Genomic DNA, 26,675 nt, shown 5'->3' on the forward strand with positions numbered 1-26,675 from the left:
ACGATATCTAACATGACATTTGTTACCTCCTCACCCCAGTAAACCTTGTTGTACGACATGCCACACCGAAACAAATCCCACTGTCCTGGGCATCCGTCTATGTTAACTCGTTCACTTACCACTGCTAATTCTAGCTAAAAAAAAATTTTAAAGGTAGTATGTCATTAATTCTGCAACTTTTAGTGTAACTGCATTTGTTTAAATGTATTAGCTGCTTGGAAAATAAGTAAAAATAAGAAAAATAACAGGTCTGTCCTTTGCCTCAAATCATCTCTCCATTCTACTTTCTGTTCCTCCATTAATAGTGCTCGCCAACGCCAAGCATCTGCAGTTGACAGTTTACGGTTTGACTGACAGTGTTACACCCCGGCTAGGGTAAACTGAACAGATCTTTGAGTGTTTAACAATGTTTTATTCACAAACTCGACAAGAAGTAACGATTCAGGAGACACAGTGCATAAGAAGCTGGGAGAAAGGCAGAGAGAAAGACAGGATGGATTTGTTAAAAAAAAAAAAGAACTGTCAACAAAGGCTGCAATTCATCAAGTACAAGTGGACTAATCTTTAATTCATTTCCACAATGGTAAAGAGTCCTTGCTTTACTCTGGGGTGCCGCAGGGGAGAAACGGCGAGCTGGCAAGTGTTTACTAATAGCCCCCGACTCAATGCCTACGTGTTGGAGTCATCCCCAGTAAATGAGAAGATTGTTTACCTACAACTTGATGTTGGGGAAAGGGTCTCAACTGTCGTTTGTGGATACACACCAAACGACAGTTCAGAGTACATTTTTTTCTTGGGGTTCATCAGGGGGTGCTGGCGAGCATCCCCGCTGGAGACCTAACCCCAACCCTTGTCCATAACAAACATGTTAGAACATAAGGATACCCGGGTCTGGCAAACCATCTGACACCTCAGAAAGGGGAAGCAGTGCCCCGTCCACACCGTTTACAGCCTGGGAACGCCTCGGCGTCGCCCCGGTAGAACTGGAAGCAGTCCCTGGAGACCGGGAAGAGTGAGCTTCCCTACCGAGACTGCTGCTCCTGCAACTTGGACTCAGATAAGCGGAAGAAAATGGGTGAATGTAATATGATTATATGCAGTTAGGTCATTTACTGCAAGAAGAAGGTACTGTATTATAGTAACAACATGCCGCCCTGGTGATGTACTATAGTGATACACGCCTTTTATGCAGAAGGGGCGGGTTCGATCGCTTGCCATTGGAGCTGTCCAGTGCCGGTCCTAAACCTGGATAATTTGGAGGTTTGCCTCATGAAGGGCTTGCTTTCATTAAGACCAAGCCAAGCCTGATGGGAGGAGCTTATACTGTACCTAAACGGACTCCTAAGTCAGTCCTACTGTACACAACACATGAAGGACATATAAAATACAGTAATAAAAACATTAAATGCAGGAATGAAATGAAACAGTCATAAAAGAGATAAATACCAGTACCCCTGTGGTTGTCGTGCACACTGGAAAGGACCTTGCAAGGGAGAGAGAAACAGGCTTATTGGGAGGAGGAAGTCGCAATGAGACCACTACGCTGATTAATTATCGCCGTCCATTTCATAGGAAGAGATCCTTTCACATGTTCTACGTAGGGATGTAAATTTCAGTGATAGACAATTTGATTCTAGCTAGTAGCAAGCGCGCATGCTACTATGTACTTCTATTCTAGTCTTCAGTCATGGCAAACTATGGAGCATGCGAGACAATCCTTTCGCCGGCAACCCAAGCTCACACGTTGTTTACGAGACACTTTGTCAAGCGATTGGTTCTCTCGGGATACCCAGTGCATGTCGAAGCCGAACCGTTCACTCGTAAAACCGGATATCGGGTCGCATCGGTTTAACGTTCACAACCCTAGTTCTAAGATACCATGTTCATCCTTTATCCCAAACCGGGGCAAAATGTTGCCGTAAATTTTCGAAGTTAACCGAAAAACTTGCTAATCGGGGCGTACACTAACCGAGGTTCCACTGTATTACTCTACACCAGTGGACAAAAGGGATGCAGTGTAAGCAGGGAATAGGACAGCATTGACATATGATGAACTCCTTACTTGTGAAATAAATGAGTCCTATGTTTGAATGCTAAACTTGATAAAATGAGTACAGTAATTATCGCGGTTAACTTGTTGCAGACCCAAACATGTTAAGTGAAAGCCTTATATTTGTGTTTTAGTTTATTTAGCCATTTTTATGTTTGAATATGGTTAATTTAGGGGAAGAAATATGTAAAATTAGTTTAAATATGCATATGTTTTGACTAAAAATAAACCACATTCAACCACAAAACAGCAATGATTTATTAATTAATATATATTTTTGAAAAATCGTGATCGAGTGAAGCGCTTTTTTGGTTTAAAGTATCGCACACAGGAGCCATGAAAGGAAAGGATGTCTCCCTGGAATGGTATCTTTTTGCGTCAATCAATCACACTATAAAACTGATCGAGGACAGTCGATCTGAAATGACCAGCCGCTTGATGCATTTTTTCTCAGCAATGAAACATCTTGCGCTAACACTTGACAAAGTTTCTTCAAAGCTTTTAATGTTCCTTACAGTGGTAAGGTGTGTATTTGTCAAGCAGAGAGCACAATGGGCAGTAAGACGGCTTGTGAGGAATGACCGGATCATGCTGCTTGAGAATAAACATGGAGGTAAGAATACAAGACAATGTGATTCTCCACACGTGTAGTGAAGGGTTCTGTACACTTCACACTCATCAACCCAGCATTTTTACCTGTCCAGCGCATGAATACAGTATCAGTGTAGACTTCTGTCCTCTCAACAAGTCCTCAATCTTTGCTCTGTTACCAAATCAGTGCAGCACAAACAAGCAGAAGGAGCAGTTGAAAGGAAACAACAACGGGTACAGCCAGCCCAGCGACAGAGGGTCCCAGGTGGGTGACGGTGGCCCTCTCTAAGTACTGTGGGATGACATCGAATTGACCTCCTTCATCTTGCTCCTTTCTTTGTTTGGATCGATCCTCGTCCTCGTCTTCCTCCACCTGATGAGCAGGAACAAGAGTTTAGTTTGCCAAATACAGAAGCCTTCATACATTTTCATTCACCACCTTTTTTATATTAAGGCCTTTACGATGTGACCTGTTTGCATCCATAATCACTCAGAATATTCCCGTTTACATGTTCATCAGCATATTCCCAATGTGCTTACTAACAACGTCACTACATCAAAACTTAACCAATTATTTTACATATTGCAGCAATCCAACGCAACTTCACGCGTCAAATTTCGCGGCTTCACTCTTACCACGGTTTTTCAAAAATCATTAATAAATCATGCTTGAATACGGCCTATTTTTAGTCAAAAATATGCATGTTTAAGCAAATGTTATGTATTTTTGGCCTAAATTAAGCACATTCAAGGACAAAAATGGATAAATCAACTAAAATACAAAATATTAGGGCATTCATAAGACACATTCAACGACGTAGTGATGATATGTACAGCTGCTGAAACCCAGCAATTGCAGGTTTGAATGATCTCACAACAGGCATCGTCATCCCTAACAGTGGCTACTCTTACAGCTGCAACACACAACATCACTTCCTGTCTGTGTCACCAGACCACATTTACAGTTACACACACGAGTACATGTCTTAAATGGCTTATTTTGTCTTATGTATACTATATTGGGTAACACAATTGTAAAGGTGACTATAAAGGTGTTATTTCATGTCTAATAATGTACAAATAAACTGTATTTAGAAGGTCATAAACAGGTTTCCTATGCTCTAACTATGAAACTATTCTATTTATAAAAAGGAAATCCTACTTCGCGGAAATTCATTTATCACAGTTGGGTCTGGAACAAATTAACCCCAATAAACAAGGGATTACTGTACATATATTCTATTATCACCAATTGTACATACAAAAACATCTTAATAAAATGAGTGTTGATGGATGTATTCCGTAATACTGAGGTATTTAAGGATGTCTATCATTAGTTTTGTTTCATCCTCACCCCACATATGCAAACCTTTACCGCCTCTGTGCCACTTCTCAACAACCACTTCATATTCCACCGTGTACATCATTATTTCCAATAATATTGATACGGACATATGCCAGGGGTCACAATCAGCATTTTAGTAGTCGGTCTGAAAAAGGTGTTTACATATCTATACTATATACTATATTTACTAGGGGTGTAACGGTACATGTATAGTCAGATTTTCCAGTATGGACCCTGCAGTTTGGTACAACCGTGCACCAACTTCCCACACTGTATCAAAAAGCAGCTTGGGAAAAAGACATTGGTGTTAGTCTGAATAATGTGGAGTTAGTATTCATACAGTACTTCCTCCCGATGCGTTCGCCATAGCTTTATTTAGTTCAGGGTGCTTCTTGGTCTCCATTACACAGGGGAAAAGCTGGCAAAAATGTATCCTGGGGTGGACCTCAGGACCTCAGTTGCCGCCATAGCCCAGCTACAGAAGGCCACATGATTTGGTCTTGGTTTAAATTGACAACGTCTTCAAAGTGTCTGTAGTCTTCCCTCACTAGGAAGCAGTAGTCATGTCGATGATGCCGGGTTTGTCTCCACTAGTGGCCAACGTCTGACCTTTTCATTTGTCCGCCAGACATCACCAAATAGTGTAAAGCATTCAGTCTCGTTCAGCAGCACGTCCTATGTTCTGCAGGGGGCCACAGTGATGCGTACAGTAAAGTAGCAATGGAAGAAGACAGCTCGCAGTTAAACAAAAGCTTATCGACTGTAACAAAAAAAAAAGAAGAAGCGTAGACACTGAAAAGTTGACTTTTAGGAGCAACTAGATGACAAAATATGCATTTACCCAAAATGCAGTAGGGAAGCCTTTGTAACAAAGTCAATTCTGTTTCCAAGGAATATAACCTGCGGATGCACTTTCAGACCAAACATCATACAACTTTGATGCAGTCCAACCCCCCGTCTCCTCAAATGGCGGAACGAAGATTATGTTAGCTTGGATTTCTATGTTAACATCAGTGGTGGTTTTAAGCACAGACGCTGTGGCAGGAAAACACCGGCTTGTTTGTTTGCCATTCTCAGGACTCCCATGTATGACAGCAGTACTAGTACGATGTTGCACGGCCTGATTCTTCCAGTGATTGTCGTTCTTTCCTGTCTTTTTTGACACTAATATTGTTGTTGTGATCATTTACTACGTATCCACTGTTGCGACCACTTCACTGTATATTAAAAACAGGCATACGTACCCTTCCTATTGCATCTTTCTGCCTGCCTCGCTCGTCCACTCCTACTGTTTATTTGTTTATTCAAGATATTTTTGTTGTTCATTTTTCACAGTAATTTTTTTTACGGTGCTTTTATTTCTTCCTTCCTTTAGTTTTTTTCATGTTTGGTTATTATTACTCTTTGTTTTGTGCTCTTTGTGAGCAGACCTTCAAAAACTGTCTCTGCATCAGGGCTCTAAAACTGCTATCTAGTCTCCGTGTGTGCATGTGTGTATACATTCTGGTTTTCTTGTATGTAAACACAAAGATTTGTCTTTAAATATATGCATAATGTTGTTTTTTTATTATTATAACGATCAAAGGACAGTTGGACAGCCCTGACATAACAGACGGAGACAAGTAGACAATAGAAAAACAGTGAGCTGTGTTATTATTATATATTATCATAACAGTGGTTTATTTGGTCTAAAAAAAAACTGACAATAATATCTTTGAGTGTGAATTTATAGGACAATAAGAATTTCAAAACGCATCTGCATTGCTTTTAAATAAAAAGTTTTTTTCATTGTACTTTTATTAAAATTAATGTTAAAATCTCGTCTCATCTCGATCTCATGGTCCCAATCTCATGCATTGTCTTATCTCGTGAGTTTGGTGTCTCGTGACACCTCTAGTGAATTATGGTAGTGGATCAGATGGGCCCCATCCCTTGTCTCGGGGTGGGGGACGCGACTTGACTTGACTAACTGACATTGCCTTTACCGGCGCAACCTTCTGGAATATCTCAAAGAAGTCGTAGGTCTTGGTTAGAAGTCAGAGCTTAAAAAGAAAGAAGAAAGAAACAAATCCCTTACTGACTATCAAACGAAACATCAGTATGGTCTCAGCTCATTCAAGTCTGGCTCGTGATGGCAGCAGTGTGACTTTCAGGTCTCCAGACACCTCCAATGGGAGCAACCTTAGATCCTTCATTTCCCTGAGGGATCACACTCAAGGGATCAATAAAGGTCTATCTAATCAAATTTAATCAGTTCCCAGGCCAGCTGTATCCACCCCAGCAGTTCTAGGTCACCCTGGAGTCTCCTCCGCTTGGACATGCCCTGAAACCCATCGTCCATCTCTGCACACTCACCATCCGTGTACTGACTTGCCGTACTTAAACACACACTTAAACAGGAGTACACAGGAAGTACGCAAGCATGCTAACTGAGACACAGTTGGCGTGTATGCGTATGTAAAATGTGATAATTTGTAGAAAAAAATTATTGTACTCACAATGTGGTGGTCAGATGGTAGATGGTTTTTGCTCAGCATGACATCTTCCTGAACCAGTGGGGAGGGTCTAGGAGCAGGAGGGGGTGTTAAATCTATAGGCAGAGAGCCAGGGTTCCCCATCCAATTGATGGAATTACCTGCATGGAGACAAAAATCATCACTTTTTCTCTCTCAGTGCATGAGTGTGCTTTGCTGGCCAATGTCGTGAGTAGGTGTGAAGCTACATACAGTATATCTTTGGCAGCTTTATTGTTTGAGCTGTAGGCAGCTTGATAAATGAGTGAGGTTTATGGGAAGTGCATTGGCGTACACGTCCAGGCTTGTTTGGATGTGAAGCTCCAGTGTGCATTGACAGCATTATTTATAGGCAGTGTTGGGAGTACGGCGTGAAAAAGAACAATTATTAACCCCGTTATTGTTTTCCAGTAACGCATAATCAAATTAATTACCGCTAATGATAGTGAAATGTGGCACTTTTTCCATCAACATCACACAGTGTGACACACTTTTTAAACCTTTATTCTGACCTTAACGCATCAACAGTAGTGCTCAGTTCCAACATCTCCAACTTGCACACCATCTTCACGCCCGTACAACACTTCCTCATTCTCTACCAGTCACACCCAGTGATCAGAAGGTCTGTGATCGGACATGGAAACTAACTCTGAACATCACCACAAAACACAAGCAGGTGGTTCCATGATGCACTCATATGGTAAACTCTCAACAAATTAACTCTTAACTCATTATGACTTTCCCTGCCAACTGATTACATTCATGGAGGAGTAATTCTGTCACTAACTTCTCCACCCTAGTTCTCCTGACCTCTAGAGCAGCATCCCGACTAAAAGGGCAAGGTATTCCACTTGGAAGCATGCCCAGCTATGCTCCACAGAGGGCGGGTAAGTGTGGAGGGTCTGGGGCTTCGAACAGCCCAGAAATAGTGCGTGAAATCCTGCTAAAATGGCGAGTGGACACCATCACCCTGGAAGCCCAAGGGCTTAGGTATGGAGCTCACACTTTCCTAAACACCGCAGCAAAACTATGAAGGACACATACAAGAATGTATTCATGCAGATGGATTTGTTGTAAGAATGCAGATAGTCATGTTCCGAGCATTATTTTCATCTTCTACATTCACTATGTCTGACGCGGAAGATGAGCTTTCACCGCTGTTTGATGCCTTATGTTCAACTATTTCATGTCTTTATGCAACACACCATGCACACTCACACAAAGGAGCAAATAATGACATGAACTGCTGCTTTAATCTGCCAAATATTGTACACACATATTGAGTGTGTCTGTGGTCATAGTCTTTGTTTGACCCCCATCTCCTCATCAAGGGTGACGCAAACTGCCTCTAGGTCATGAAGTTGATACACAGCTATTGTTCAATTAGTTGAGTTCGGTTATTGTATCCTGCACTGCTAATGAAGGCGCCGACATCAGGACCATTACCTTTGCTTAACATAGCAGCAATGACATGTATCTTCCCGCCAGTTTCGTAATTCGTAATAATAATATCAGTAATAATATCAGGGCTGTGAAACAGAAAAGATATTTTAATCAAATAATAACAACTTGTAGCCCTATTATTATTGAGCTCAACTCATATTCTTGTGTTATTTTGTTTTTGTTTATTAATTTTTGTATTTTTTATATTATTGTCCTTTTAGTATTATTTCATGTTCCATGTTTTCTGCAGGGGGTTTTTTATCACCTCAGTGCTGGCAAGGAGGTGGAGCCTGTTGATGATCACGCAATCAGCACTAGAAGGACGTGGGTTGGTTTTATCCGCACTTGGCCAGATGTAGTTTATCCTTGTGCTCGCTAGTGATTTTGACCTGTTTGTCACTACCTTTCATAAAAAAATGTTGCCATGGTACAGCCATTATTGTCTTCTAGCATTGTGCCCCAAGCCTCATTGGAAGTTCTGGTGACTAGTTCTTGTTGTACTTGTTTTGTTTTTCTTGATTTGGTACTTAATTTTTTGCTTACCTTTTATCTTTGTTGTTACTTTTGTTTACCAAGGAGTGAAAATGACCATTGGCAGCCGCGAGAGGCGCTTTTGGCTTGTTATAACTATATGCTGTAGAATTCAATGGATTTGGTGATGTGGGATGAGATCAGGAGCTTTGTGAACTTGCATACCGGTTTATGTTCATTTAACCTATTCAATCTCCCAGGTATGTTCTTCTTTTATCACCAACACAGACAGACATAAACATATGGGCGCATTTCAATAGCAGCTGCCCGGACGGCTCAAATGTGCCCTAGGTCCTAAGAAGGATACTTAGCTGCCCTGCAACGTGCCTGGTGTGAAAAACATAACGTCCGACCAGAATAGTCCTTGCATAAATATACAGTAAACGTATAATTAGGGAATTTACAAAAGTGATCGGATAAGTCCCAAAGATCGACTGGTCGATCGGGTTGGTGAGCCCCGTCCTAGTGTGATGTCTTTGGTTTATGTGTTGCATGTTTGGACACTTACGTAGGCAGGTGTTGTGGGTGAACATGCGCTGCAATCTCAGACATTCCTGCCACTGGTTGCCGCTGCCTTTACAGTTGCATGACAGTGAAACATCTGCAGAGTCATTCCCAATGTAGTTTGGAGTCATGATGGTACCTGTAGGTCAAAGAGTCATTGCTTCAAAAGTATGTACGTGGGTGCGACCAAGTTAGCTTCCGATTCCCCAGCCACCAATTCTGCACGTAAGGGGAAATTTAAGGTGGACTTAATTTAATGTACAGAATGAATTAATTATGAATGAATGAATGTTTAGGCACTGTGGCATTATCCAGTCCAGATTTCAAACCGGACCAGGTCTAATGTGGTCTAAATGCTGAAAAGACAGAAAAATATGCATTTGTTGCATTTTTACAAATAGAATAAAGATTTCACTAATCAGAAACTGTGTTTTCATGAACACTCAGGGTCTGTCGATTAATCCAGTCCACATCTAAGAACTCTAGGTAGAGTGTTTTTTTTAACTGCACATGGTCTAATATGGTCTAGATGCAAAAAAAAACAGAGAAACATGCAATTTTTTGCAATTTCACAAATAGAAAAATGTTTCACAAATCAGAAATGGTGTCACAATGAATGTTTAGCCTCTGTGGCATAATCCAGTCCAGATTTGAGAAATCTAGGCAGAGTTGTTTTCGAACTTGACCAGGTCAAATGTGGTCGAGATGCAAAAAAAAACCTGAAATGTGCCTTGAATGCAATTTCACAAATAGAATAAAGATTTTGAAAATTTGAAACCAGGGTTTTATGAACTCTGAGTCTGTGGCGTAATCCAGTGCAGATTTGAAAAGTCTAGTTACAGTGGTTTTCAAATGGAACCTGGTCTAATGTGGTCTAGAGGCTGGAAAAATTTTGAAATGTGCAATTATTTTGTTTTCACAAATAGAATAAAGGTTTCACAAATCAGAAACTGTCGTAATGAATATTTTGTGTCTACGGCACAAACCAGGTCAGATTTGAGAAGTGTAGGTACAGCGGTTTTCGAAACAGACCGGGTCAAATGTGGTCTGGATGCTGAAAATACAGAGAAATGTGCTTTTATTGAATTTCAGGAATAAAATAAAGGTTTCACAAACCATAAACTGTGTTTTTATTAACCTTCGTGGACTGTCGATTAATCCAGTCCAGACATCCAGAAGTTCTCCGATGACACAGCCATTGTTGGTTGTGTTTCGGAGGGGAACGATCTGGAATACAGGACGGTCATCAGGGACTTTGTCAGCTGGAGTGAGCTTAACCAGCTGCAGCTCAACACCAGCAAGACAAAGGAGATGATCATTAACTTCCAGAGGAAAACATCTCACTTCACACCGGTGAACATCCAGGGAGCGGACATAGAGTTGGTAGACAGCTACAAATTCCTGGGTGTTCACCTTAACAACAAGCTGGACTGGTCTGTCAACACCCACGCCCTCTACAAGAAGGGCCAGAGTCGCCTCCACCTGCTGAGGAGACTGAGGTCCTTTGGTGTGTGCAGGACTCTTTTACGGACCTTTTATGACTCTGTGGTGGCCTCAGCCATCTTCTATGCTGTGGGCTGCTGGAGAGGGGGCAGCACGGACAGGGACAGGAGCAGGATCAATAGGCTGATCAGGAGAGCGAGCTCTGTCCTGGACGGTCCTCTGGACTCCGTGGAGGAAGTGGGGGAGAGAAGGATGTTGGCTAAGCTGACATCCATCATGAACAACACCTCTCACCCGCTACGTGACACTGTTGTTTCCCTGAGCAGCTCCTTCAGCAGCAGACTGTTACACCCACGGTGTAAGAGGGAGAGGTTCCGCAGGTCCTTCATACCGACCGCTGTCAGGCTCTACAACACCTGCACCACCTGAACCATGTTGTAGACACTATGCTTTCTTTACACTGTTCTCTTTACTTGTCTTGCTTGCTTGCTGCTGTAACAAGTAAATTTCCCCGCTGTGGGATAAATAAAGTACATACATACATACATATGAGAAGTCTAAGTACAGTGGTTTTTGAACTGGACCAGGTCTCATGTGGTCTCATGTGGTCATGCAATGATTTAATTGCATTTTGACAAACAAAATAAAAGTTTCACAAATACAGCAGTGGTTTCAGGAAAAGGTAATGTCTTACCTAAAATGTTTTCACACTAAGTGTCACAAAAAACAAAGAGTCGAAGTGCATATTAAGTTAATTCCACCTTAAATCGAATCAGAGGCGGGCAAATCGGAAGCTAACTTCAGTGTCGTATGGGTGTTCAGGTGTAGGCCAGGGATTTTATGAGTGTGAGGCATGCCTCCCTGGGGGGCGCCAGAGGACTTAAGGGGAACTGTAGCAATTTGTAAGAAGAAAAGATAACCCATCTGTCCACCAAAGTAATAAACATGCTTAGAAGTGAAATAGAACATAATGCACAAACAAATGTAGAGGGTATCCATACCGATGAGTCCTGCATAGGCTCGGAGGCAGAGACCTGCTGAGTCTCTCAGACAACCATTGCTTGTTGGTGATGGCTGGCAATTCTGAAGGAAATCGGCTAATCTTGACCTGGAAACAGAAAAAAAGTCAAAAAGAAAAATAAAAATATCGTATCTTGATGTACATTTGTCTTTTGTATGACCTGTCTTTGTGAGCATGAATACAGTAATGCCTCCTTTATCGCGGGTAATTCGTTCCAGACCCGACCGTGATGAAGTGAATTTCTGCCAAGTAGGATTCTGTTTTTATAAATCAAAGTTTTTTGTTGTTAGAGCATAGAAAATCTGTTTACGACCTTCTAAATTTGTTTTCGACATTACTAGAGCCTTCTAGACAATAAATAACACCCTTATAGTCACCTTACACCCGTATTACCCAATATAGTAGACATAGTAAGCGAAAGTAAGACATTTATGGCATTTTTAAATTATCTTTATGTGTGTTACTGTAAATGTGTTTCAATGCTTAGGGAGTTGAGTGGGGGGCAGACAGGAAGTGGCGTCAGGGGTTCAGACTTGAGTTGTAGCTGGGTGTGGGTTATGGCCGCAACAGTAGCCCATGTTACGGATTATTGTGAGATCATTCAAACCTGCAATAAAAGCTTGTTGTTCCAGCAATCAAGCACCTAGTCTATCACCTATCACCTAGTGACCACTGGAGAATACTACACATCATCACAATGTCTTTGAAAGCGTCTTTCGAATGCCTTATATTTGTATTTCAATTAATTAAGCCATTTTTATACTTGAAAATGCTTAATTTACACAAAAAATATGTCAAATTTGCTAAAATATGGATATTTATGGACTAATAATAGTCATAAAACAGCATGATTTACTAATTCATATATTTCTGAAAAACTGTGACAGACTGAAGTCGCAAAATTCGAAGTGCGAAGTGGCGAGGGATTACTGTACTGAATATCAATTTTATATTCATGCATTTATAAGATCATGTTCTCTTTTCCCATTAAGTGTTGTTGTCAATCAGTGTTTTACCTAACTGTCATTCAGGTCCATTTGTTGTAAGTCACACATGACTGTCATTGCAAGGCAATAACTTCATAACAATAATGGATTGAATTTATAGGTGGAGGAGCAGTTCAAAAAGGAGCAGCGGTTCTACTCTGACCTCCTCCCGGAGGACCAAGCTCCTCGACCTGTCTCTTAGGGTGAGTCAAGCCACCCTAAAGACTGGGTTATACTTTCCACTCGAACAAGCTGCCCGGAAAAGGGCCGCGCGGAAATCCGCTCGTGTGACTTTATACTCCGTGCGGCTTCTGCTCCCAAACTGCAGGAGTCAGTGCATCAAAAACACACGTCTACCACGATACTAATCTAGAGTGGAAGAAGTTTGCCATCGTTTACTTGACTTCCAACATGGCGACACTCCCACGTCTACTCTAGAAGAGGAATTGTGTTGTATTTATTTGCTGCTGCGGTGGAAAAGGAAGAGAAGGTGGTCCACTCGTCCTTTGAATAGGAGTGCTGCAATCACAGCTCGTCATTCTTCCCACCACAGGGACTTGTACCCCGGCAGGAGAATGTGCTTACAAAAGGCATGCTGAACACGGCAAAAGAAAATAAAAACCAAACAACTTGACTTAAAGCACAGCTTGTTTCAGTGTTACTTTATGCTTTATGTCAGGATAGGCTGCCTCAATAACTGCCGATATTTCTGTACTTCAGCTGCGAGGATCTCCTGCTCGTCTGCCATTTTTTTCTGCGTGTCTCTGTCCGCAAGAAAAATACTGGAGAGTACCGAGGAGGAATTTCCCGCATGAAAAGGGTCGCTCGAGGGGGCGTGGGTGCAAAAATGACGTCATTTTTCCGCACTGAGCCGCACGGACCTCGTGGATGTGGAAAGCATAAAACAGGCTTATGGATCTTGCTATCAATCTTGCTCTTAAATCGAGAGCTTTGCCTTCTGACTGAGCGACCTCATGACTGCAGAAACTGCGCTGATTTGCTTGTCGACCTGTCGCCCCAGCCTTCCCTCACTCGGGAACAAGATCCCGAGATACTTGAACTCCTCCACCTGGGGTAAGACCCCACTCCCAACCCGAAGGGTGCTAACCATCTGAGAACCATGGGCTCAGATTGGGATTGGTTTAATAGGTGAATTTAAAAAGTGACCTGCAAAGGGCATCCTTGCGGCAAAAGCTTTGTAGGTGGAGGCAGTTGGGTTGCAGGTCGTCCATCTCCTCATAGGCACAAGAGGGTACGATGGTTTTCTTCCTCCTTTCGCCACACAGAGTGTTTGTGCAGGGGCAGAACAGGACACCGAAGCTGTATTCCTCCGGTACTCTCTGCAGGAATCGCCGCAGCGCCCGGTGACACTTGTGCTGGTTACATCGATCGCTTCCTGGTACCTTCTTGGTACAGGCCAAAACATACTCGGATCGCAAAGCACCACACTTCTCAAACAGGCCACAGTCCTGAGCGGCTTTCAGGCATTGGTTTTCCACGTCCACTTGCAACAATGTTGATGCTGGGCAAAAGTAAATCATTATTACACAATGATTTCATCTTTCATATTAATGATTTACTATGTAAGACAGACTAATGTTGGGAAATTTCAGCATAGTATCTTTTTCTAGAAGTACCTTTAGTACGACCACTTTACTCCAAAAAGAACTAACACAATGGTGGCGTGTTGAAGTGTGTTTTACCTGCCACTAAGGAAGCCATATGAGGATCCATTTGTGTGTTGTCATACGGAGACATTTCCAGTTCATCCTCCGCTGGAAAAATAAGTCAGATGTTAAACTCTGAATGAATGTCAATTTACAGTCAATCCATAAAAACATGTGACTTAAATTGTGGTAACTACTGTAGTACAATCTGTTACATAAGTAGAGATAGTTTGACACAATGAAGCGAATGAATGGAAATGAACAATATAATTCAGTTAGTTGCTTTGTTCAAAGTCCAAACCAAGAATCGTCAAAGGAAAGTGTCGCCCCCACTGATCAACAACTTTCCCAACAAAGTCCCTTTGAAGGCAGCACGTGATATTCAGTATAAGTCACAGGACCAGCCAAACTATGGGAAAAAAAGTGTGACTTATGCTTTGGAAAATACGGCAATTCAGCACTGAAATGAGGCACCATTCGCTACCTTGTTTTTGGCCCGTTTACTACCGTTTATGTCTGCAATCTCAACAGAGTTTTTGTATGCATGCCTAGTGTTTACAGGTGTTTTAAAAACCTAATTTAATGCAATAATTCTTTTTTTTAGTGCATGTAAATGTCTGTTTGTTTGGTTGACAATTTGTGAGACTATCCGTGAGAATAATGTTAGTGTCTGGAAAGATAATAAATGTATATTATTTTTACGACTTAAAAAGTACTTCGAAATCCCATTCATTGCTGTTTTACCCCACTCCTTCACGATATCCTCTGTTTCTGTCTTAATCCATCTCTTTGAGCTGGATGCTCGTCCTTCCTGTCCTTTTCTCGCTTCTGGACTATGTCTGAGTCCATAAAAAAAAAATTAACAACAAGGCAAAGCGGAAAGATAATCAGGAATGTAATATCTGATTCTATTTATTTATTTAGGGTAATGGCATGCTAGTGTAACAGCCTTAAAAGCTAATTACACTAATGCTCCCCACAGGGGAAGACAAGTCTTGTGTTCACTTACTGACATATCCCAACAGTCAGCATCCATGTCTATGCACAGTATGTGTGGTATTAACTACAGTCTACATGAATGGACACTCACTCATTTATTTCAAACACTGCCTCCAAATTTGGGTTCATTCAAGTAACACACCTTCACAACCACTTCAAAGTTTGTATAAAATCCTTCGTCTTGTGTTAGAGTCGGCATCGACCCGTTTGAAATTTTAAATGCATAAAAGAATCACATAAAATGCGTTAGTGGCATCAAGGGTTTTTCACTTTGTCAGTAGACTCTATTTCAACAAAATAAAAACCCCCAAAAATCTTTTCACTACATTTTAAAATGCTCTGGTTGAAATTATGACCATTGTATTGTTAGGGTCAGTTCCGACCAGGTTATGATATTATGATTATAAAGCAATAATTACAGCCAAAATTGAAATCATAAGTGCACTGTCAGCCAATGGCAACGACAGCCAGCTCCTCTTCTAATCATGCAAGCTTCAGGGGATTCTCATTTTGCTGGGTTTTCCAGTATACCAGCAGAAAAACAAAATCAAAGACAGGCATGTCCAGACATGTGAGGTGAATTCACTCATATGATTGGCCATTTGGCGGGCAGATTTCACATTTACCGTTTGCATCATGGAAAGAATGAGAAGAGGTACATTGAGCCAAGCTCGGGACCAAATTTTTGGTGACAATGAGGGAGAGGACACAGACCAGCATGGTGATTCAGATGAGCAGGTTTCTGAGGAGGAGGACAATGTGGAGTATCATCCAGAAGACACAGACACATCTGATGAGTCGGATGAGGAGGTTGCTGGTGCTAAAGCTGCTCCTGCTGAAAGATTCAAGTCCAAAAATGGCATCATGATCTTTTGGAGCGCAGTACTTCACGAGGTAGGGCAGCTGCTGCAAATGTCATCAAAATGACCCCTGGAATAAAAAGGTTTGCTGTGACCAGAGTCAGTGACATCAAGACATGTTTTGAGTCGTTTACGCCACTGTGACTGAAAAGAATCATCATGACTATGACGAACACTGAAGGAAAAAATGTCTATGGCGACATGTGGAAAGAAATTGATGAGGAATTCCTGGATGCTTTCATTGGTTTTCTTCTTCTTGCTGGAGTGTACAGACCCCGCAATGAGGACACTGAGAGTCTATGGGACGCATCGACAGGCAGAAATATTTTCCGGTTAACAATGTCACTTCAGACATTTCAAATGATATCAAGAATCCTTAGATTTGACACCAGAGAGACCAGAGCAAGATCTGACAAGCTTGCTCCCATTAGGGATGTTTGGGAGAGATGGGTTCAGCTCCTCCCGCTGATGCTCAACCCAGGGCCAGAGGTGCATCCTAAATCTTTGCATCAACATCCTCCTCAGCCTGCCCTGCCTCAACACCTACCAGAACAGCCCCAACCCCAGTCAGGCCACCTGATTCGAAAAGAAAGAGGTGTCAGGTCTGCCCAAGCAGAAGGCCAGAAAGACAAATGTATCATGTTTCAACTGCAAGAAATATCTCTGCGAAGAACACACAAAAAGTGTCACATGCATGGAAACACACACATACACAAGCATGTCCTTCCACACAAAATATTTTACTCTGATTTAGCTTTGTGTTCGTTTTGGAGCAAGTCATTTATTTCTATTCGTTCGATTTGCTTGATTGGTTGTTGTGTATTTGGCCATCCAAATCTATATTTTGCATCATGACCTCTTCTACTTTTCTTTTTTTTCAGTTTATATTAAAGTTCTGTTGCTGAAAAAAATAACTTTTTTGCCTTTTCTTGATGTTAATACATATGGGTCGAAATTGACCCCAACACCGTAGATGTTACTTTAGTGATTAATATTAAAAAGAAAACAAATTTATTTAAGAGATGTGCTCTATACCAGCGGTCCCCAACCTTTGTTGACCCACGGACCTGTTTGTGTTCCCACAAATCTGCCGTGGACGGGGGTGGGGGGTTCGTACATATAGCGATCTAATTTTATCTTATTTATGATGTATTGTGTAAAACTAAGACATGAATAACATCAAATTAAAAGCACAAAATCAATGCCGACCCACCATCCACCAGTGCAAGTTCCAGCCAAGTTTTTCAAGAGTGATTATTACATCGCTGTTTGACGTGTGTGATAAAAGGCAGTGCGCTAGCATGAATTAACTTGAGACAAATGTGCACATTAGCACTCAATAAGTCATCAAAACTTACCTTTATGCATTCCCACATAGTATCAGCATTTGACACCAAATATGAGGTGAAAGAAAAATGGTAAAAATAAAGTAATGGTCTATCTGTGCGGCATGAGATAAAGTTAGCACACGCACAATGGACATGCGTCAAGTGAGACGGATGTAACAGAGAGAATCCGGCCACTTTTCATAATAAAACATAAAAAAAATGAAATAATAATTTCTTTCTGTGCGGCCCGGTACCAAATGACCGGCCCGGGAGTTGGGGACCACTGCCCTATACCCCTCAGTAATAGTCAGGTAACAAAACAACCTTCTATTTATTAATATGATTCTCTGTAGGTTAATTTTAACGTTTTTTTAAATTGAAATCGAGGGGTATGCTGACAAAAAAAGGCCCAAAGGCCAACACCAAAAGTATTAAAACCAACATTTTCATGGATGAGGAAGCCTAACAAGGTAACCAAGAGATGAGAAACAAATCGGATGGTAACTTAATGTTTTTAGTGTATTTTATAGCTGATTTAATACATGGATCAAAACCGACCTGTTGAGATGATGCCAGAAAGCTAACACAAGACGAAGGATAAACAGGGACTCAAGATAGTTAACAAAGCCTCCTGTTATTTGTGTAACACTGTTAAGAATACAACTTGTTAAACCTTTTATTTTTATGGCAACTATTAATTTGTTGTGTAAGACTTTTCATGCCCTTGCCATGGCTCAGAGAGTGAAATTATGTGACGAAGGAGGTGTGAGGTCCACCAGAGCCTCTTTCACGGAAGACTGTTATGTCAATTTTAGATTAACATCATTTGGACAACCTCTTTTTCTGTGCCGTGCATGTTTAGCTAGTCAAAGAGAAAAGAGACTTGTGGTTGCTCAGTCTCAGGAAAACACTGTCCCTAGCGTTTCGGTGGAGAACTGCACGTCAAGCGCTTGTCCCTGGCCGAAGAGCTACAAATGGATCAAGACAGCCTCGGTCACAGTCGTGTTGTCACTTCAGCCTTTTTAATTAGGGGTGAAGGTATTTTGTGCTTATACTACAAACCTGCATTCACATTCACTAACCTCCCCAGGGCTCTGACTGACCTTGCAGCAGATGTACTCTCCAGTATATTTGCAAGCACTGCTCCTCCTTGCGAAAGCCACGATGGCACTTGCAAGCCGACAGAGAGGGCTGTTTGGCCAGCAGAGCATCTTGTTGTTGAAGGCACTCGGTCACTGCCTGCTCCCCCATTGGTGCCACAGAGGTATCGGCTGTACACAACTCCAAGCCCTCGTACAAGTCTTTGCATTGGGGGTCCTTAGAACACTCCAGATGAGCTTCAACGCAGTTAGTTGTGAAGGCAGCAAAAGTCACATTGGGAACTGGGAAAGGCAACACACCTATGAGGAGACGAAAAGAGGAATGAACATGGATGGAGGATGGATACATACATGCAAGATGAATCTGCTTTACAATCACATCGTCATTGTGTGTGAATCCAACCTTTAAAAAGTCAAACAGCATCTAATTAAGAGCGTTTGAATATCTGCTTTCAACACACTTCATGCAAGAATTCAGGTTTTAGTGCATGGAAACATAATGAGTGGGGGTGATATTGGTACCCCGGAGGAGGGTCGTCATTAGGGCAGCTTGGGGTGTGGTGCTGAAGTGGGGGTTGCCGTGGAGACTTAGAGGGTGTCAGCGAAGAGTGGGTAAGAACAACAGGGGGTGGTGAGCTCGAGCCATTTCACTTATTAGTTCTATTCAGCCTGCGCGCCTGCTGCCAATGCTCCTTTCAGGTTGTGTCCACACAGAAACAAAACAAAAAGCTTTTTTTCTTTGCCGTTTTGGACAAGCTGTGCACACAGGATCGTATCAGGAAATATGCATGAGCACACGAATGACATAACGACTACAAGCAATGTGACACAAATTGTGCAGCTATTGGTGTAAATGTGATCGTGAATGTTTGCATGTAGAGCAGGGCTCGTCAACCTGTCAATCAACCAGTTGATCTTTGAGACTTTGCTGGTAGATAACGAAATGATTATGAAAAATACGAAAGAGCCACAAAAACAGGAATGTCCAAAGTGCGGCCCAGGGGCCATCCAGGGCCCGTGGCTCATTTGTCTTTGGCCTGAGGCAAAATTAAAGCAACCAAAAAAAGCAAAAATGGTGAAAACAGAACAAAGACACAATAAGAAAAATTGAAATGTTGACAAAAACATACATACAGTCATCCCTGCATTGCATAAAGTTTGAGAACCAAGGAGAAAAGGACATTTATCAGAGCCAAATCCACCTCAGGAGGCCCAGTTTTGGGCCTGTGTCGGTAAGTTTCCACTGCATTCTTCTGGCCTGTACGTCCATCATCGTGGACGTACGAGTAAGTCTCGTTTTGTGCCATCATCTGGCGGCAACATGTGACATTAAAGCAGTGGTTCACAAAACTATGAATGGTACTGGCCGCTGTGTCTATTTCCACAGTCCCTGTTAATACGGTCTGCTGTCCGTATTAGCTCCGGACCAACAACCCGCTTCCTGCTTCCTGCTCCTGTGCTGACATTGACGTCTCCCTGCTGGGACAGCCACCACTGAGCCTTCGGCCTTCACCACCAGGCCCCAACAACTGCCACCAGGCTCCTGCCTTCATCGCCGGGTCTCGACAACTGCCATCGCCGTCGTTGCTATCGACGGCTATCGCCGCTAACGTTAGCCGGAAAGGCCACCGCAGGGCCTTCAGCCTTCGTTTCAACTGGCAAGGATTGAGAAAGGATTGCTACCAAAACGGACAGGGAGGAACTAAAAAGGTTAAACGAAGAACTTTGGAAGTCGGTGGAATTTATGAGTCACCGTATGGACAAGACACATTAATTAACATGATGCAGGAGATCAAAGAGTCCAAGAGACAAAATGAGGAGAAAGATGTCTTAATTGCAAATCTGGAAAGTAGATTATCTGAGCTAGAACAATATACTCAAATGAATGTGATTATTACTGGGTTACCAACACGACCCCGGTCATTTGCTGCTGCAGTAATGCCAAGGAGGAAGGAACAGTTGACGGGAATCAAGATTTGGACTCGAGCAGCAAGTGGTAGATTTTTTTGCAAGACAAAGGAATTAATATACACCTAGACAACACAGAAGCCTGTCATCCTCTCCCACAGAGCGACAAAAGCAAACCAGCGGCCATTATCATGAGGTCTGTCAACAGAAAATGTAAAAACAAATTATTGCGGCAAGGTAAGATGCTCAAAGGAACACACCTGACCAAAAACAATGCGGAAATAGCAAAGAGAGCTCGACATCTACGGAAAGAAAAAATAAATCAAGCAACATGGACCTCCAACTGCAAAATGTACATAAAGTTAAACGGAACACCAGAACAAGCAAAAGTATTAATGGTCAGGAGTTTGAAGGATCTGGATAACCGAATATACTACAACTGTTTTATTTATAATAGCTTACGGTGGACCTCATGATGATGGTTGCTGGTTAACACATGTGGACGATAAACTGCTACATTTCACAACCCATCCAAACAATATTGGAGGAAGATATAGATCCAGACACAAACTTCTTTTCTCATATCAGAAATGACTGCTGCTACTCTACAGATGAACAATATAATGATAACTTTCACATTGGCAAAAAGTTGTCAATCATTCACATTAACAGCAGAAGTATGTATGCAAATTATAATAATATCAGACAATACCTGAGTCATTTTAAAGAACCCTTTAAAATAATCGCCATTTCAGAAACTTGGATTAATGTTGACAAGGGCGCGGACTTGGAGCTGGAAGGCTCTGACATGAACTGCGTCGCTAGGAACAACAAAGGTGGAGGATGAGTGGCCGTGTATGTGGATAAACATCTGAACTATAAAGTCGTAAAGAACGTGTCGTTTGCTATTGATAACATTTTACAATGCATAACAATTGAAATCAGTAAAGAGAAAAGTAAAAATGTATTAATAAGTTGTATGTATAGAACACCTAAGTTTAGCATTGAAATATTCGAGGATTGGCTCAAAGCAACATTCACAGACATTAGCCAAAAAGTCGTCTTTGTCTGTGGAGATTTCAATATCAACCTTCTGAATTCAAATAAGCAAAACAGAATAGATGACTTTATATTGTAGATACAATGCACTGTTTAAGTCTAGGTCCTCAAATCACCAGACCAAGAAGAATTACAGACCATTGCACAACATTAACTGATATTCACCAGTGATTTTAATAACAACACAACGAGTGGACTGATATGACTGACCATCTTCCGGTGTTTACGATTTACAATGAAAACTATAAAAAGAGAAAGAGGGACGATGTCAGGACATTCAAAAGATCACATAGAGAGGAAAGTATTAGCGCCTTTAAGAAGATTTGGAAAAACAAAGATGGACTAGTAATGCTTTGTGGCATTTGTGTCGTAATGGCTCTCTTCTGGCGACTGCACCATGTAGCCTTTTTTTTCAAGCTTTTTTCCCTTATTGTGCATCTGGAAAAAGCCACACCACTTTATTTCAGAGACTCCTTTATGTCATTTTTGGGTTTTTCTTTGCATCTCCAACAATCTTCCAGGCAGTTATAGCTGAAATTTTGTTGGCATGTACAAATCCCATATTTTCCACTTCTTAATTAGAGCTTTATCAGTATTCTCAATTCAGTGAATATCTTTCGAAATCCTGTTCCTGTTCTATACAGTTCAACTGCCTAGTCCCGCAGATCCAGTCCAGACTTCCTGGTCTCCGGCCACCTCTTACAGTTCCACTACAAGGACAGCGAGGCGTTTCTAGGCCGTCCAGCTGTGTGACATCATGCCTCCAACGTGTCGTAGGTCTCTCCTAGGTCTAGGCATCCTGACTAGATGTCCGAGCCACCTCAACTGAATCCCCTCGATGTGATGGAGCAGCAGCTCTACTCTGAGCTCCTCCCGTATGAAGCTGCTACTCACCCTGCGTCCCTCAGATCATTTGGTCATTCATCTGTTTTCCCCATGACTTAAAATCCTGCAATGTCAGTGCAGCACTGAGTAAAGCGTTCAGGGGTTTGTCAGGAGCTCATGGACTCACAGATTTTTTATACACACACATTGATTACAAGCAAAACAATCACAGCTGAGGATGGTTACCTTTCGTCGCCATTTAAACCCGCATGTGTGTCGCTTTGTGTGTATGTTATCAGGACAAAGTCTCCACGGTATAGAAACTTTTGATCAGGGTCATCTGGGTAGTTTCTGTTCTGTCATGATCATTTCACAGAAGCAAACACACAATTGTTCAATAATAAATGGCTTCACCCAACCATTCGGTGAAAAAAGTGTTTTGGTAAAATCATTCATATTCTTTGAAAAATGCCCAACAATTCCCAAATTGTGCCAAATATGTAAAATTATGAGCAGACCTGTGTATACATACGATCGCCTACATTTTTTCATTTGTGGTGCTGAAGGTTCTGAAATTGTCTTTTAACTTGACAAGGAAAAGCCTTATTAACTTGTCGTTTGTGATCACTGCAGCTCCTAGGTTCTCCTTAGCAGCATAAAAAGATATTTGTTTGACAGCACTCATTGGATGAGGTGGGGTGAAGTACCTACCTCATGATGTAGTATTTATTTGTAAAAGCAAGTCTCTTCTTTGTAATACGGACTTGAAACTCTTCAGTGATTTGAGAAGTCCATGACATTGATGTTGTTTTGGACATCGTATGTGATTGTCTCGATTGATCTGCATTTTCTGGAATACAGCATCCATTAATCAAAGACAGCAATGATGTGGCAATGAAGTCATGCAGTCTCCTCAGAACACTCACTAAGCGTCCAATTAGAACACTCTCATGTCATCCCTGACCTCATCACGGTCCCTGAGTGGTCTATTTGTGTGCGCACGTTACCATCTGTCATGGCATGCCATGTAAATAATATAACACAGACACAGTTTTAAATACCTCAATGTTCCATTTGGTCCACTTTGGATCATCCATCAATCCCGCTCATCCTCGCTGGGGTCGCGGGTATGCTGGAGCCTATCCCAGCTGACTTTGGGCAAGAGGCGGGGTACACCCTGGACTGGTCGCCAGCCAGTTGCAGGGCACATATAGACAAACAACGATTCACACTCACATTCATACCTATGGACAACAGAGTCGCCAGTTAACCTAGCATGCATGTTTTTTGGAATGTGGGAGGAAACTGAAATACCCGGAGAAAACTTACAGGAGAAAGAGAACATGCAAACTCCACACAGAGATGCCCAATAGAGATTCAAACCCAGATATTCCCAATCTCCTGACTGTAGCTAATATACCAATAAATCAACAATAACAGTGTCACACAAGTATAAAATGACATCAGCCACTAATTTAATGTCAAATGTTACAAATATTGTAAAACACAACAACGCTTACATCTTTACTGTGTTCCTTCAGGTCAAACAGCATTTAAAAATGCAAAAATTTAGTACTCCAAAGGGATTGTGTCCCCCCATCCCCAAATTCAGTCAATTAATTAACCAAATTTACTGACTTTCATCTGACTTCTCCGCAAATCACCACCTTATTGTGGTGGAGGGGATCTTAGTAGATATGTTGTCCCTGAGGCGAACAAGAATAAAACTAATAGTTAATTAAAACTTCATTATGACTTGTTCTTTCCTAGATGGCCATACAAAGAATGATTCAGAAAAAAGCTGGAAGGTGAGACCGCATCTTGCCCAGACGTGGGATACCGGAGCCTCACCCAGGAGCCAGGAAGGAAGGAGGGACTCGTAAGGTAAGGCCTGGTGGTTCGTCCTTGGGTCTCTGCCTAGAAAACCCACATAGGATCTCCCACACCTATAGACCCATCACCATAAATAATAAAGGTCCAGTGCAAAGTATGTTGGGTCTTCTGGTTCTTGCGACATGGAATGACACCTCCCTGGTGGGGAAGGAGCCTTGGCTTGTGCGAGAGGTTGAGACATTTCAACTAGACGTAGTCGGACTCACCTTGACTCACAGTTCGGTTCTGGATCCAAACTTCTCCAGAGGGGCTGAACCTCGTTCTACTCTGGAGTTTCCACAGGGGAGAGGCGGTGAGCTGGTGTGGGCCTATTAATAATAACTCAGTGCCTCTGTGCTGCAGTCACCTTTGGTAGACGAGAGGGTCACATCCCTACGCTTTTGGGTTGGGGAAAGGGTTCAAACTACAAGGGGGTCACACTCTTCACGTTCCCAGGGGAAGTCCAATCCTGAGTGCTGAAGAAAAGGGTCCAGCAGGAGGTAGAATATGGCTTTGGTCCTGGTCGTGGAAAACTGGACCAGCTTTACAACCTTGCAAGTGTAAAGGAGGGTGCATGGGAGTTTGTCCAACTAGTCCACATGTGCTTTGTGGACTTGGAAAAGACACTCGACTGTGTCCCTCTCAGTGTCCTGCGGCGGGTGTTTCGGTAGTACGGGGTTTGCGGCACGCTGCTACGTACCATTCGATCCTTGTACAACCTTCCTGCTTCGCTCATTACTCTGTCCAAGCAACATTTACTAGTCCAGGCGAGTCTATATTTTTTTCCTGTTGTCTGGGGGGCCTTTTTGTTCCTTGCTTTGGCACGGCAGTTTGTTGTGGCTGCTTGTTCACTCACTACATGAAAAACTGTATTTTTTCTGTACTTTGTCCCCAAATCAAAACAACCTAGTGACTGCCGTACGTGTTGCTCTTCTTGACTTGCACTGTCGCTTTTTTTTAGTGATGCTTTATGATATTTTTGTTTTTTACTTTGTATTTTTTGTGAGCATTTCAAATGAAGACATGTTTTTTGTCAAAATCAGCAGCTGTGTCTGCTATCCAAAATACAAAAATCTCACAATTTCAGCAATAAAAAGCAACAACAAAAACTATGGAATCCACCTCCCTTCCTTGTTATACTACATACAGTATCATACTACTGATGTCATGACAGTATTCAAAGTCCAGTGGAGTGAAAGTGAAATCCAAACGCATTCTAAAAAATGGAAAATGTGTGGTCCAGTTGACTATTTTTAAGGTAGTAAACATTATATATACTGTATCGTTCAGGAAAAAAATATTCTGCATTATTATTAGGAGTAGTTGTTGTTACTTTTTCTCCTGACATTACACTTTTTTACTTTTATCAGCTATTGTTGTTGTTTTTTTCTTGTATTTTATTAATATCAATTCATTAAAATATGCTGCAAACAACGAAAAAACAAGCTGCTGGCTACAAATGGTCCCAGAGCCGCACACTTGACACCCCTGACATAAGCATATGAATAATAATACTAATGATTCTTTGTAGTACTGTATGGACATGGAAGTTGTGTTGCTAAGTCATGTGGTATAGAATATAGAACATAGAATGCCTTGTCGGCATATTTGTGTCTGACCGCAGCCATTACCAAGCAGTAAATGTAAAAGTCAGCACTCATTAAACGTGCTGAAATTTTAATGTGCTGCATCTCAACCTGGCTTACGATTTATTTTTGTTATTTTTGAAGACATTTTGACAATAGTTAGAATGAAACACTTCTTCATTTACATGCAGCTATTTTTACATTTGATTTATCATCCGTGTTCATAAGGTGTCTAGTCTTATGGGCTGTGTTCGATGTGTGATGAAAAGGATTGCTCTTTTTCTTGTTTTATTTTCTGTTCAGCAGGGTAAAGCTAGTGTAAATGAATGCATACGCTCAGATATTTTAATCATAACTTTTGGGAGTGTGATATCAACTTCGTGGTCCATAGTGTTTCATTGTACACCCCAATCACAGAAATATCTCTCAAAATGTTCTTCCACATCATTAAATATCTCAATGGCGTCAATCAATCAATGTCACGATTGAAAAGATCATCATTAATCATGGGTGTTATTGTTTATAACAATGAAAGGTAATTATTCAATGCGAATGAAATCTTCTGTACTTCGGAAGTCATAAATATGAGGATAAATGTGTAGAATTGTTGAACCTACCGTAGGAGAAAAGAACAAGCAGAGTCCCGAAGAAAATCATGTTGAGATTGAGATGCGGAGTTCGACAGGGACGCGGTGCGCTGTTTGCTGGTCCAGTGGCACTGATGTGCGCCCCGTGCGAGATGTCCCTCGGTCTTCTTTCAGACTGTTAGTCCTTTGAATCCGGGAGAAAAAAGATACAGAAGGACGACTGGAGTGCGAGAACGTTCAGCGGCTCGCAGAAGACATGGAAAACACGACTTGCTCTTGCTGATGTTCTTCGACGGTCTGCTCACGAGGTGCCCTTCATCATCATCATAATCGTCATCATCGTCAACCCTTCTTCTTGACACCTTGTGGACTTTATGAACTCATTGTCTTTTTCCCTCCTACTTTATTTTCACCCGTTTATTCATCAATCTTCTTCTTCTTATTAGTCATGAAACGA

At 41.7% G+C, this 26,675-nt stretch overlaps 1 protein-coding gene across 1 annotated transcript; it reads right to left on the reverse strand.

Annotated features, from left to right (window-relative positions):
• Positions 1 to 422: 422 nt before the first annotated feature.
• gfra3 (GDNF family receptor alpha 3) lies at positions 423 to 26,567 on the reverse strand. The gene is made up of 8 exons (XM_054792491.1): positions 26,249 to 26,567; positions 18,385 to 18,681; positions 14,131 to 14,202; positions 13,595 to 13,949; positions 11,422 to 11,528; positions 8,982 to 9,116; positions 6,485 to 6,621; positions 423 to 3,014 (listed from the first exon to the last, which is right to left on the reverse strand). Exons 1-8 carry the CDS (start codon positions 26,286 to 26,288, stop codon positions 2,817 to 2,819), a joined length of 1,341 nt encoding a protein of 446 aa, XP_054648466.1. The 5' UTR covers positions 26,289 to 26,567; the 3' UTR covers positions 423 to 2,816.
• Positions 26,568 to 26,675: the final 108 nt, after the last annotated feature.

Source organism: Dunckerocampus dactyliophorus, chromosome 11 (genome assembly GCF_027744805.1).
Source record: "Dunckerocampus dactyliophorus isolate RoL2022-P2 chromosome 11, RoL_Ddac_1.1, whole genome shotgun sequence".
NCBI lineage: Eukaryota > Metazoa > Chordata > Actinopteri > Syngnathiformes > Syngnathidae > Dunckerocampus > Dunckerocampus dactyliophorus.